The sequence below is a fragment of the Brassica rapa genome, chromosome A09, assembly GCF_000309985.2.
Source record: "Brassica rapa cultivar Chiifu-401-42 chromosome A09, CAAS_Brap_v3.01, whole genome shotgun sequence".
In the NCBI taxonomy this organism is placed as follows: domain Eukaryota; kingdom Viridiplantae; phylum Streptophyta; class Magnoliopsida; order Brassicales; family Brassicaceae; genus Brassica; species Brassica rapa.
The window spans coordinates 26,176,707-26,191,676 of record NC_024803.2 but is presented as its reverse complement, the minus strand read 5'-3'; the positions used below and the strand labels follow the sequence as shown (position 1 = coordinate 26,191,676).

The window sequence follows — 14,970 nt, the reverse complement described above, 5'->3', positions numbered from 1 at the left end:
TCGTCTCCATCAAGCTTCGCCGTCGAGATTTCATCAAGTTTCGTCGTCGTCTTCATCGAACCTTTCCGTCGTCGTCTTCATCAAACCTTTCCGTCGTCATCTTCATCAAGCTTTGCCGCCGTTGGCTTCATCGAGCCTTGCCGCTGTCGTATTCATCGAGTTCCGCTGTCGTCATCTTCATCAAGCTTTAGTGTGTTGTTTCTGGTTTCTTAATGGATTGCTATGTGATCAAGCATGTGATAGAGAATATCCAGAGCCACTTTTTCATGACTATCATGTTAAACTATCAGATTTTCAATCATACACACGTTTGAATTGATGATGAGTTTCAGTCTTTCAATCACACAAACACACATTTAGACGACCTTTCTTATTTGTTTAGTATTATCTAATCATATATAGATTCCTTAAAGTTTGGATATTTAATTGATGTGTTCGTTAATCCAATCAAATGTGTATATTTTATTTTTATCATTTTCTATAAATCTTTGATTTTCTAGTTAATTTTTGCATGTTAGATAAGTTTGAGCTAGTTTTGTGTGCCAGATTCATGATTTTGAATGAAAGTTTATACATTTTTCTGATTTATGTTGATCTATGATGCTTTTGATTTGATTAGTATATGTTCTAGCTTGGTCTGTCAAGGTTTGATTCTCTAGACAGTTGATTTGATTTAGAGTATAATCAATAGATCATTTGATTTATTATTAATGTAAATATAAATGGTGTTAATATAATAAAAATAGTATATAATTATATTTTCTTGTTTTATAATAAAATTTTAGTTAATATTGATTTATAATAATATTATATTACTAATTACGAAATTAATTAATATATTATTTTATTAAAATATTTAAAATTTTAAGTAAGAATTTGTTAGATTCTTTCTTAATAGATTTTGTTATAATTAAAAAAAGATTCAAATTTATATTTGATTTATTATTAATGTAAATAATCAAATATGTTATATTAACTAATTCATAAATTGGTGCTAATATGACTTGTTAATGGTAGATAAAAATAGGACTGTAAATTAATAGATTAGATGAAAAACGTAGAAAATCATTAGTTTGCCCCCTTCACTTATACTAAATTGGTTTATGAACCTTGAATTTGATAAGATTCAGATATAACCCCAATATTTTAATTACAAGTTTTAAAATCAAAACCTACACATTTTGTTATGCAATTCAAAACAGCGTGCGGAAGACTAAAACGATTAGTTACTACTGTTTATATATTAAGTGATTTTGGGTTCGTTTCTAAAATATGCAATCTTTTTTTGCAAATCAACAAAAATAAACTTATATGAAATTCCAACGTACTGTAAGTAAATAAGACCAGTCGCCATAATGTGATACATGTAAATTCTGACTATCTTAAATTTTGATTGAGTAGTAAAATTTATTTATTCTATTATAAATTATAAAGAATAATTATGAAATAATTCTTCAACATATAATTCCAAATGTTCTACAAAAATTCATGACAGTCAAAATTTAAATATGTCGCATCACAGTGAAAAATACATGTAAATTATAAATATTCTAAAACACTATAAATATTATAATTATCATCCAACCAGTTTGTTTCACCCAAATACCTAAACCTACTATCTCTTTGCTTTAAACAAAAACCGTCAAGTCTCATCTCATAGAAACCATAATTTGACTCCCATACCAAACCCAAAACATTCCTCCTCATGCCGACTAGATTAAAATGTAAAAATAACAAGAATAATAACACGTGAGTGAACCAAACAGTATTCGCAATTGTCAAAATACCAATAACAAGACCCTTAAGCTCATTTTCCACCACTGGAGAAGAAACATTCGTAAGATCCAAATATCCTACCCTATGCCTCCTTCTCGCCGCAAGATCACAATGTCTCCGGTTCCCTTTCAAACCAATTATACCAATCTCCCACATCATCATCCTATAACTATATATATACAAATCGACTAACACAATACGTACCCATGAACATCCAACAAAGCGAGTAACAGAAAGCTGTTTTATTATTCCATTGCTCTTCCTCAATGGAAGCGCTTACCAGCAACCCAACAAATCCAAATAAAACCAGACTCATGAAAATCGTGGAAACAAATAAAGTGCAAATGCTCATAGAGCTGATTAAAACAGGAAAGGAAACAAAATCAAAAGACAGGCCCTGCCTGCTTGAAAAACTTTGAGAGGAAAGACTATCCATAAATCAGTTCCTTGGATGCCCAAGTTTCGGGTTTGAATTACACGTACTCTCCAGTTGCTTACTGGTATCTCCCTGTCTTGCTCCCGGCTTTGCCACAGCTCATTTCCGTGGTGATGCAAGCACACTAAACAATCTCATTTTAGAGCTTCCCGCAGTGCGAAGTGTAGGCTTGAATAGCCTCTTGCGTAGACCTTGTTTTTTTCGCTATCTCTCCTCCAGGAGGGCCTTGTTCTTCCTCCACCGCTACCATTTCTTCTTTCTCATTGACATTTCTCTCCTCTTCCAGCTCCTTGACCACTTCCTCCATTTCCTCCTCCGATAGCTTCTCTAGGAAATCCTCTGCATCCATATCTATCCCATTCTCAAGTAAATGAGCCTTAATCTCCTCTAATAAGTCTACTTGTTCCTCATGCATCCCATGAACCGTTGCCAGCCCTTGATCCGCATCCATTTAGAGTCTGTCTCTTCCACCATTTTGCCCTTGCCCTTTCCATAAAACTCCCGGCCATCTCTTTCATTAGTCTGTTGATTTGCGTTCCCATTGATGACCACACCTTTATAGCTTCTTGCGCGATCATCATACCAAGCACCACTACCATCCCTTCCTTCCCGTTTCTTCTATGGACTCTTCTTGATGTTCTTCACATCTAAGGGACATGCTTCGTCTTTATGGCACAAACTGCCATAAACTTGACAATATCCAAATAGCTTCTCGTAACGCAACGATACCGGAACCTCTTCACCGTCATAGAACTCCCCACCGGTGAAATCTACTGTGGTTTCAAAACAAAGCTCTTTGAAAGCATCGACCACCACCTGAACACGAGAGTGATCCAAATCCACAGCCACCATCCTCCCAATGGCCTCACCAATACTCTCAAAAGTGGGAATGGTTTTGAACTCCGTCGGAAAGGTTATCTCCGACGGGTAGAGCAGGGACTTCTTAGGTTGCCAGCACGTCAAGGACAACATCCAGTAATCGAAATGAAAGGGCTAAAGCTTTTGAACCCCCTCCATATCCTCCTCCTTGTCGAAGTCAAACTGAAACTTACCAAAACCCAAATCCGAACCAACTACCCTCTCTTCCAACTTCCAAATTTTCGAAAGATTCGAAATCAGAGCCTTCATCTCCTGCACTTCTGGATTCATACATCTTCCAATCAGTGTTTTGGAAAAGGTCTTGATGAGAGCTGAGTTTGTCGAAATGGGGCACCGAGATCTTCAACCGTTTGCGAGTTCCTTCCCCCCGCATTGCCCAAAAGCTGACTCTGTGTCACAGTGAAAGGAGAAAGATGAAAACTTTGATCTTTGTCAAGAACAAAAGAGAAAGTTTCAAAATATGAGATCCAAAATAAGCGGAACCCCTTATTCATTTTATACAGATCCCAAATCCTCCTTAATTCCTCCTTATCTTCTTTGATTTATGTAAACAAAATCAATCTCCCATGATAAACCCATAAACCGCAAATTATAATTTGTGCATGATAATTATTATAGAACTTATATGTTGTTTTAAGTTCTCTTTTAAGTGGTATGAATCAACATACTTTTTTTTTTTGAAAATTTATCAATTAGGTGGAGATAATTACATGTTGTGCAAATAAAAATAAAAGAGATAATTAATGCAGATTAATGCTTAATCTAAATGCAAACAAGGTTTTGTAATGATATGATTTAAGTAACAAGACACTAAGCAATAAAGTAATAAACTTTCAATCAATAAGATTAAGTAGGATTCATGGGTCTATGAACTTGACTTCAAATGATTAAGATCTAATCTAGAATGGCAAGACATCACTCAACATATTTACTTAAGTCAAGACAATAATACTAAATAAGTTCTTTGTCAAGATAAATACTCATTTACTTTTATTGATCAAACATTGAATGTCTTTGGTTTGTGTCATTCAAGTAATCATAAAAAATAAGTCTATTAACTATCTAAGTTTTCCTAACATCAAATGTCTTTGGTTAAGCAAGCAAAGAGCAAGGTTGAGTTGGCTCAAACATTTCATCAAACACCTTCCGGACATGAAATGTCTAGGGTTATAATCTAAAGAGGCCAACAAAAAAAATAGCATTAAGAATACTCAACAAGCAAGGAAACATATAAATCTAAATCTTAACACTCTAGATGTTCACTTAATCACCCTAAACATCCTAACACATGAATCCAAAAGGTAACTACTCACTAATCATCATGATAGACTTTAAATGATTGGTTGATTTAAAAGTAATCATGATTAATGATCAGAGTAATCAAGCAAACACAAAAGTATAAGAGGAAAAGAGATCAATATTGAATCTTTCACCAAAAATAGGTTTGTGATTTTATAGAAAACAAGATAAGTCATAATTTTAGGTAAAGAGTATTTATAGGACTTCGAAAAACCTAATGGACCCAGTCAACAACTCTGAGAAGGCCCAATAAAACATGAAAACTCGAGCAAGTAAAAACGCAGAGCGGGTTTGCGTTCTGGGTATGAGGAGTCGCTCCAGCCGCTTGGTTTATTGGTCGAGAGTCATTAGCGGGTGTCGTGCCTCGCTCCAGTAAGTCGTTATGGCTCACCGCGGCTTCCTCTACCTGCTGCAACAGGTCGCTCGCTACGGAAGGTCGCTCTGCTCTTGTTCGGTTCTTCGAAGGCACCAAGCGGGTTGGTGAGCTCGCTACGAGAGGTCTCGCTCCAACTCGTCGACGGATTGGTTGATCCAGAGCGGGTTCATTTGCCCGTTGCGACACCTCGCGCTCCTCCCTTGACTTGTTCCGAGCGGGTACCAAAGGTGGATATGGAGAGCAGCCGTTTTGATACTCAACTCGCCAAATGATCATCTTTCACTCAATTTTGAACCCAAATGTCTCCAAATGCCTCCAAAAACACCAAAGGATACTTCAATACTTGAAAAAACTTATGCAATGCAAATGTAGTCTAAAGATATCTAAATCCTAATCTAAACGATCAAAATATATGAGAATGAATGATCAAATTAGTGCAAATATGCAAGATATCAGTTTCTTGGATAATGAGAAAAAACATGGATAATCTTATTAAAACAATTATTACTGAATTAAAAACCTAAATCAATGTATTGCATATATATCGCTGAATATAATCTTATAAATATATCTATGCAATCTCAAATTCAAGATCTGTGTGAAGAGTTTTTCATAAATAAAATTCAGTTCTATATGAATGTTATGTTTATCCATTTTCATTTTTCATAAATTAAATAAATTGGAATGATTTGTATCTACCACTCTATAAATAGTTATGAACTTTAGAGAGTTTAAAGATGTTTCACAAAGCTTGAATAAGCTCCTTAGAAATGTTTACCGGAGGTTCGATCTTGGATTGAAAAGAAGTCTACCAGAGTGTTTGAGGTGATGATTGCTTGCAGTAGTTTTTAGTTTTGTTTTTGGATTTTAGATTTTGGTTTTAGTTTTTAGTTTTTGGTTTTTGATTTTCAGCTTTTTGTTTTGGTTTTTGGTTTTTAGATTTTGAATTTGGTTTTGGTTTTGCTGTAGATTTTAAGTGTTTCAAGAAACAAGTAATACATTATTCTAAAATAATACAACAAAAATACAAATAAAACATTTAAAAGTTAATTTTAAAATTTTAAATTTTAATGAATATTATTTAAAAATACAAAATACATTAACATGTATTTTGTTATTATATATGTAAGAAACTCATATTATACTAAATTATATATCATAAAATATGTATAAATTATAAAATATTAAAGTATTAAAATATGGAAACTATTTATAAAATTTACTATATACATAATTTTTAATTATAAAACTTGAATGGGTTTCTTTTCAAGTTAATATAATATAATGGATTAATAATTTTTTTTATGTTTTATAATCTTCTTTAGTTATTTTTATTGCTATTTGGTTTTATTATGTTTTTAGTTTTTCGAAAAATCTAATATATTACTTTAAAATAATACAACCAAATAGTAATAAAATATGTAGAAGTTACTATTAAAATTGATCAAAATATTGTGATTCTTATTTGAAACATGAAAATACATTTACATGTTTTGAATTACCATATTCTTAAAGAACTTGCATTATTCTAAAATATAAATGATAAAAATATCTAAATTGTTTTTATTTTTTTTAACTTGAATGGCAACTTTTTGTTTTACAGATATGAAATACAAATAAATTATTTCACATTACTAAAACAAAATTACTTAAACAAAAAGCTAGAAAGTATATACATATAATGGTCATGTATTTATATATTGATATTTACAAAATAAGAAAAAGTATATGAAAAGTAACCGTACACTTTACAAAACCACCAAAACATGGCTTTTGATTTTTCTTTGAAATTTGGTCAAAACATCTAAAAACTAGTTTCCATATTTTATTGGAAAGCTTTTTTGTCAAAATCTTGATTGGTTATAAAACTAAGTTTGTGCTTCTGCTCGTTTCTTTATGGATCCTAAACAGTCTTCTAATTTTGTGCAGCCGAATCAATAACATATTACATATCTGTTCTAGTTTGACCCAAAAAGAAGAAGAAAATTCTCTAGGCTCTAGTCCATAAAAGTATCTCCAATCTAAATAATATATAAATTATAATTTAACCATAATAGAAAGAAAAACTAAACTACACTTCTACATAACAAAGTTTATGTTCTATGATCTAATTGATGACGGATCATGGCATGTGTATTGTATAAATAAAGATGATAAAATATTCATATATTGTGCTATGAACCCTCTAAAGATCAAATTGTAAATCAGGTAAGAAGACATCAATTGAAAAGATAATAAAATTGAAAGTTCATGTTTTCTTTTTCCTCCACAGTTATGAACAAAATTGCCAATATTCATAGTTAAGAGCATGTTATGAATACATTTACATTATCTGAGACTCCATAATTTAAAGGGACCCTCTAACAGAAAAAAAAAAAAGGAGAAGCTTCAGGTGGCACGCATCGAACATTAAGTAAGCCCCTCTAAATCAAGGGGAAGCATCAGGCGGTACTTTGCTCATACACCATATCCTACTGCTTCTACTTGGAGTTGTTGCATTCACCGAACTGACCTTAGCATCTGCGAACAAGAAATCTAAACCAGTGTCTGTCTCTGTCCCATCAGCTTTGTTCATGTCATCTGTTAGAGAATGCCTTACACGAGAGGAAAGCAAAGGCCTCTCAGGTGTTCTGTAAAGATCACGAGAGCTAGGGAAACAACTCGGTGGCGCAGGAGAGTTTGGGTTACTTAAAGAATCTTCTTTCAATATTTCTCCCATTCTTGAAAGTATCCTGTACGCCAAATTAGCAAGTGTTCGTGAATATGCCTCAAGCACCGCATGACCTATGTCCTGACAAACACAGAGAACAAGAATCAGTCTTACCGCAAAGTATGATCACGATTCAGGAGTTAGTTAGTTCTGTTTTATGTCTCTTACCTTGCCATACTGAATCTTTGTGGCATCAAGAAACGACTGAGGAAGATTGGGGTGTTTGGATTTGATCTGACTTCTAAGTGCTTCTGCTCGGTTCAAGAGTAACTCATTTCGAACAGTGTCAGACAATGGATCTTTAGCGAATGACCACGGTGTCCTGACAGGGGATTTACTGTTGCTCTCTTGCTCTGTAATCCTTTCCTTCCATGCAAATATAGCAGATTCTAACTTGTTAACAGTCTCCAATGCAGTATGTTCAGTCCCCAGCTTGAGAGAAACAAGGATCTCATCTACGGTTGCGGATTCAGCAAACAACATTTTGTACAGTTCATCACCAAGGCTGTTCTTACCAGACTGTTACAACACAAGAGTTTAGATTAGAGATGGTTGTTTACCTATAAAGAGATAAAGGGAGGAAAACTTTACTTTGGGTATTGCTTCCTTGATAACGGATGGTACTGGCATTTCAAGAAGAACGTTTTCGTTTATGGACTTTGTAGCTTTGAAGACTTGATAAACAACTTTGCCCTTGTCTAGCAACTTCTTCCTTGCTGAGTTAGAGAGACCGGGTTTGGGCACTTGTGGTGATGGAAGCCACCATCTCTTGCTCTCGCTTGTTGTCTTGTTCGTCCCCTCAGCCCTACTACCGGTTTCTGAATACCAAAACTCTGTGTTCACCATTGAGTCCAGTATCTCCTGTGTATTTTTCGCAATGATCAAAGATGAAAAAAGAAAGAAGTACTGTAACGTAAGAAGTAGATCAAAAGAAAAGGATAATAGCTTACAATTAGCATGGAGTCCAGTTTCTGAAGAGCTGGGAGATTCATATGAATGTCTGCACGTGCTTTCGGTGTCATTATCTGTTTGAAACAAGAGTGTTTCAGTTTAGTTTCTTCCTCTGGAGTATATAAAATCAGTTTAGCTACATACCTCAATTGATCTTCCATTGGCATCAGTTTGCTTAGTAGGGACTAACTCAATCATGTAGTTAGTTGGAGAAAGTAGCCAATCCATTTCTCTTCTCCATTTCTGTTTCTTCTCCTCACACAAAGGTTCCAATTTCCATAGCTCGCCAAATATCGAGTCTGCAAACTCCCCCAAGAAACTTAGTAGAGACATATACCAAAAGATCATAAATGGTTAAGTGCTAGGATGGATTAGGACATACTAGCGAGATGTGTTACAGCATTTGACAAAGCCAAAGCTACTTGGATACCCTTGCATCCCCCTGTGACATCCTCGCCAAGCAACAGCTTTGAGAATTTCTCCTTCATAGCTTCCACATCCAAATGGCAGTAGACATTGCTGCTTGGTTTCTCCTTACCATCAAAATGTTTGGACCTTCCGGGTAAGTTCAAACCATCGCAACTGCGTTCTTCAGTCTTCATTGGTAACCATTTTGAAGAAAAAGAGCTGGAGGCCTCTTTGCTTGATGAACAGCTTGAGAATGCATCATCGTCCAATGACTCTGTCAGGCATCCGTTTGTTCCACTCTCTTCTTCTTCTTCATATGATTGATTGTTGATAATACAAGCTTCCAAGCCGTCGTATGTAATCATTCCTGAAAAGAAAAGGGCACACTATGTCATCATCTTAGAAAGATAAGTTAACATGCTTTAATGGACTATACCAAGTTGAGAATACTTAGAGACCATTCAAACCACCACCACCTTCACATCTACTTATAGTTTCACTCATCAAATGGGAATCAAGAAACTGGTAGTATGTTTATGGAGACTAGTGTTGGAGAATACAAGAAAGAAAAACAAATGATATAAAAAAAGAGGAATCAAAGTCGTTGTGTTCCACGAGTCTTTAATAGCTAAAGTCAAGAGTTTTGTTAACCCAAGACTGCTAAAACAAATTTAAATGCTTACTTTTCAAAAGGATGTGTATATAAAATAATCTCAAAAACAATGAGTTAGTAGTATCCCCATGTGGTGAAATTTCTATACGGACCCACAAACGAAGACTTCAATCACTTGTCACGAGTCACGACATATCCATTTTTTCAAACGTTCACAGCATATTGTTTAATCAAACACCAGTTTCTTGATTTAATTATCATATCTACCCTTGAAAAAATGAAAGATACCTGCAAGTCACTGACTTTGTATATGTATGTATTCAAGTGTATATGAATTCTTCATTATTTATGAAACCACATTTTACTTAAGTTCAATTTTCTTTATGAAAGTTAGTCTTAATGACCATGTGAAACCAAATAACTATCTACCTACTCTTGGAAGTTTCTGAATAAATATAATCAATGATCTTAATTAAACAATTGAAAAAAATAACATAGAGGACCCTCTCACTACTAGTCTAAACCCCATATGCACAGAAACAGGGTTTGGTCTAGAGTAAAGGTCATTGAATCACACAAAATGATCTCAAATCAAATTGAATGTATGCATTAATGTCTCGTAGAAAGCTACAGACTTCACGCCCTATTTATTACACGAATGACCGGGTTGGTGAAAATCTTTAAGGGTCTGTTATTGGTCCCATACCAATCACAAACCCGTCACATGACAAATGGAGTGACCACTCACGTTTTATTTGAAAAAACAGTTATTGTCTAAATATTCCATATCATGTGTAAGCAGTAAACACCCCCATTAATGAAAATACCTAATGCAGTTCTATCTTCCAGTTTGTCATTTTATATCAAGTTAAGATTCAGACTTTAATTAAGCATGATTAGTGTAAGAATGAAAGATTTGGATTAATAAGGTACTTACTATCTTGTTCATCGAAATCAATGCTAATCTCCCTATCCCTGCTGCAGCAACCCAACCTTCTTCTCACCAGCATCATCTTTGTGAATCCTTGTTGAAACCAGAGAGCACAAAAGCTGCCAAGTTTGCGTTTTTCCTTGTTTATTACTTAAGAAAACAAGTTTCTTCTTCTTCTTCTTAATCAGGTGATACTATTAAATATACCAACACCATCTGGTCCCTGTAAGCATTAAAGAGTTTTTTTTTAACTCATAACGAAAAAAAAGTTAACAACTAGCAGGAAAACAAAATGGTTAGAATGGCCTCTTTATCATTTAAAATATAAAGAGAAAGTAAACTTTTTAGTACTAATGTTTTTAAAGAACAATGACTTTAATGTATGTTGGTTTCTTTCATTACCAACTACCAAGAACCTGCAACCCAACCCCAATGCACCAATGAATCGTGGAAGAAGACAAAACCATGCTCTAAATTTTAAATTGTAAATAAGAAAATCAGACACAAAGGAACAAGAAGAGAGAATTTTTCACTGTACAATAAAGATTTAATTTTTTACTAATCCCTTTTCAGGGTACTAATAATAATTTTTAAGGAAAGGATTAAAAGGAGTAATGATGTAGAGCTTTTGCTAAAAGGAGCTACTTAAGATAGCAATCAATATCTGTAATTAATTTCTGAATTCTCAATTATTCCCAAAAAAACGAGTATCTTAACAGCTTTGAGCCCAAAAAAATGGCAAATCAAAAAAAAAAATGTGAGCTATAAATATATAACATGGATTTTGTCGATTTGTACAAGTAAAATCCATGGGAAGAAACATAGTGAAGGAAGATGAAGACAAACCTCGATCTCTGAAGGAAGACAATACTAAAGAAAGAAGAGCCTGACGTTTAAAAGCAACCACATTCGTCCATATAGCTGTGAGAATAAATCGAAGAAGAAGAAGAAGAATAAGGGGAGTAGGAGAGGGATGGAGTTTGGCTGCTGAGAACATTTATTGTGGACGAATATTTTTGTTGACAATGCCAATAACTTTATTTTTTTGGATAAAATAATAACAGCCGTATGATCTTATTGACGGTTGGGATTTATTAGAAGAGTTTTGAATTGACAAGATAAAATAATAGTGATTTGATTTACCAAACCTATAATAAAACCAGAGGGCTTGAAATTCAACGGCCAAAAATAACTTAGTAGTATAACTAAACTCAAATGTTGCACATCTATTATTGTTCTGTGTTGCAAATTTGAATTATAATAGTTTAATCCATCTAGGAAATTGTATAATTTTTCCTTATATACTGTATTTTTGCTTTTGACAAACTTTGTTTAATTACTGTAAGAGAAAAAGACTAAGATAGCACTAAACCAAGTTTTTGTTCCCATAATAGATGTGCAACATTTGAATTAGGGTTTAAAATTTTATAAAATAAAAAATAAATACTAAAAAATTAAAAATAAAAATTTAGAAAACAGTCTCAAAAAAAATTTTGAATTATAAAAAGAAAATTTGAAAAAAATATATAAAAAAAATTCGAAAAAAAAGTTTCAAAAAAAAATTATAAAAAATTTCGAATCTGAAAACATATAATCTGAAACTATAAAAATTTTTTTTCCATTTTTATTTTATTTGTTTTTATTTATTTTTGTTTGTTTATTTAATTTTAAACTAAGGGTATTAGAGATATTTTACTTTTTAATGAATGTCATTTTTGTGACTTTCTCCTTCTAGTGCCATTTTTGAGATAAAAACTCAAAAAGTACTATTATTAACAATTGGCCGAACTGTAATATTACAGAGTTTGGAATTACAATAACCATAACAATATAAAGTGAAAGTCACTAATAATAAAAAAAAAATTGCGGAACCATAAAGAAAACATAAAATTTGGAATAAAAGCTGATTTTTTCTTTCAAAGTCATCTTCTCAGACGGTAAGCTACAACAAATGATTGACCGAAACATGAAAAACATTACGAACTTTGGATTATAACAAAAAGGGCTTAACCATGTTTATAAAAATCATACTATCACATAATCAAGGATTTATCCAGACTTAAAATGAATCAAATAACCATGATAAAACTGAAATTTCACAGTGTTATTCTATGTCTTTCCAAAACCAAAACACGAAAAGACAAAAGAATCAGTCCTCCTCCATTGGCACTTCAGCAATGTCAAACCTGTCTTCTTTGATCGGGTAGTTGATTGTAGTAACTGAAGAAGGTGAATTGCAGTCATGGAGATAACATAACATACCTAGTAACACTATTAAAGTATTTAGAGGGAATTAAGAAGATATAGAAAGGATATAATTAGTCAAGATAGGATCATCTTTTTCCCCACGGTTTCTGCTACCCTGAAGCTCTCTCACAATCTCAGGAGTAACCTACAATTTCACATTAAAAAGTCGAATAAGTAGTGATTCACAATACAAAAAAGAAGCTTGGATTTTTAAAAGGTAGAGAACATGTCTTACAAGATGGTGCTTTTGCCTCTTGATGAGAGTTTGTAAATGCTCTTTGTCTTCCTTTAGTAGCTCATATTTGTACCTACACATCAGCTTAATCATAAGCTTACATAGCACTTTTAACATAGACAAATTTATGACACATTTTTGTTAAAAAAAAAAAAACGAAGAGATACCGTTGCACAAAAGTAAGAAGAGCCTGGTGCCAAATCACAGGCATAGCTCTTATTTCGTCCACGAATCTCATGAAATGAGCTACCAATGCATCAAGCACTCTATATGGCATAAAATATTTTTTATCCAAAAGAGTTTTTATAAAGTAGCTGTGTAACAAAAAAAAATTATTATCAGAAAGAATGGTTACAACCATCACTTTTTATCCGACTGACTCCTGTTAATCTATAAAAATAATGTTTACCTTGTTGTGCCACAATTCTCCATCTCAGCTAGGTTTAGCAAAGCAATACTGCAGATTCATGTAAAGAAATTAGTAACAATCTGAAAATTGTAAAAGATGTTTTATTTGTAAACATACCCCGAGTGATCCACAGGGAAAGAGCACTTTTCGAGAATGCTCCCTAGAATAACAGCTTCACGGAGACTGCATGTACCCGACTGAATAAATAAAAACCCAGAGAAGAGGGTAAGAAAACCACAACATCCTGACCGATACTTCTCTCAAAAAGATTAGGGAAGAGGAATATGTACCTTACAAAGTGGGAATAGAATCCCTTTGTTGAATGCACTAGGCTTGTATAGTGACTTTTTCACAGCCTGGTACAGAGCAAAATGCAGCCTCTTGTTCTTCCTAATATCCTCTCTCACCCGGGGAAGCAGAACGTAGTTGTAAAACAGCTGAATCTGGCTGTTTTTCAAGTGGTGAGCAAAGATTCTTGTGGCTTGATACATTGCGTTAGGCGACCATTTCTCTGGCTCTGTCAAGTACAACACATCCTGCCATCGTTCCATTTTAGTGATACGCACAAATGCTTTCGGCATTTTCCCAACCGTGTATTCGCTCATAAGCTTGGCAACACTGCAATAAGATCATCTCGGAAGCGTGAGAAACACGCTACACAAATAAAAAGAATGGAGAGAAGACAGGATTACCCTTTATATAGTTTAGCAATCATAGGGTCCATTTGAGGATCTGGACGCTCTTCTGCAAAAAAGATACGAGATTTACAATTATCAACAATTATCCAACACAAAAGAAAGATATGTATCATCATCACCAACCTTCAGCTAACTGGGAGTCATTATCTTTGATCTTCTTGATGATGATATCCGCTAGAGTACGCTGAGGAGGCGCGTTCTTAACAATGAATGACTCAAACAACCTCTCGTCATCTTCATTAATATCTTCCTGATTCACACAATAAATAAAATATAAGCACGATCTGTATCATGTAAACATGTTCTATCTAAACGATTTTTTTTTTCTAAAATAAAGATGTAGAGAGTAAATGTGCTTACTTGATAACTCTCATCTTCGAACTTTCCATCAAAGTCATCAATGTCATCTTCCTCCTCAATCACTTTCTTCTCCTCTTCCGCAGTCAAGGCAGCGACAGCGGAAAACACAGCGGTGCTGGGGTACTTCTCGGCGTTCTCTTCATCAGCGATCTCTTTTTGCTGAGCGAGAGCTACCTTCATGATCTTGGCGCTAATACCAGCCACAATCAACTAGAAGAAAAAGTGAGTTATTACAACATTCTAGAAAGCCTCTTGAGAATGAAGTTTTTACCTTCTCTTGCTGCTGATGGGTTTTGGGAACCTTTGATCGTTTCCTGGAAGAAACCACCACGGAGTCGTCGTTATGGGTGATAAAAGGCTCTGTGTTGACAATTCGATCTCTCTTCTTCGCCATCTTCTTCTTCGGTTTTAGTTTTAGCTTCCTGACGCCTTTTTCCTCACACTTGTACAACAAACAGCGACGAACCAGCGAGATGTTTTGGAACCCTTCCTACCTTAACGTCGATGAAGACGATGAAGAGTGTTTCAACGTTTCAGACAAAAAAAAAACAAAAGAATTCTTACGAGGGCGAGGAGAAAAAAACTAATTAGGGTAGAAGAAGATAATACTCGTTTAAAATTTTAGTAATGGGCCTTGTATTC

The 14,970-nt window shown here is 34.0% G+C and overlaps 2 protein-coding genes across 3 annotated transcripts; both read right to left on the bottom strand.

The window, feature by feature from the left end:
• Positions 1-6,987: 6,987 nt before the first annotated feature.
• Positions 6,988-10,602, bottom strand: LOC103840233 (rop guanine nucleotide exchange factor 14). 2 transcript variants are annotated; one of them, XM_009116725.3, is made up of 7 exons: positions 9,294-10,145; positions 8,810-9,202; positions 8,572-8,726; positions 8,427-8,501; positions 8,068-8,337; positions 7,645-7,995; positions 6,988-7,557 (listed from the first exon to the last, which is right to left on the bottom strand). In XM_009116725.3, the coding sequence occupies exons 1-7, from the start codon at positions 9,337-9,339 to the stop codon at positions 7,195-7,197; spliced, it is 1,653 nt and encodes a 550-aa protein (XP_009114973.1). In that variant the 5' UTR covers positions 9,340-10,145; the 3' UTR covers positions 6,988-7,194. The 2 variants fall into 2 exon arrangements, with proteins under 2 accessions (XP_009114973.1, XP_033135660.1); XM_033279769.1 differs by lacking the exon at positions 9,294-10,145 and adding an exon at positions 10,386-10,602 and having other exon boundaries at positions 6,990-7,557.
• Positions 10,461-14,970, bottom strand: LOC103840231 (bystin). The gene is made up of 12 exons (XM_009116722.2): positions 14,600-14,970; positions 14,329-14,538; positions 14,092-14,218; positions 13,963-14,014; positions 13,561-13,888; positions 13,388-13,467; positions 13,271-13,318; positions 13,029-13,175; positions 12,862-12,934; positions 12,696-12,771; positions 11,226-12,608; positions 10,461-10,602 (listed from the first exon to the last, which is right to left on the bottom strand). Exons 1-11 carry the CDS (start codon positions 14,720-14,722, stop codon positions 12,529-12,531), a joined length of 1,344 nt encoding a protein of 447 aa, XP_009114970.1. The 5' UTR covers positions 14,723-14,970; the 3' UTR covers positions 10,461-10,602; positions 11,226-12,528.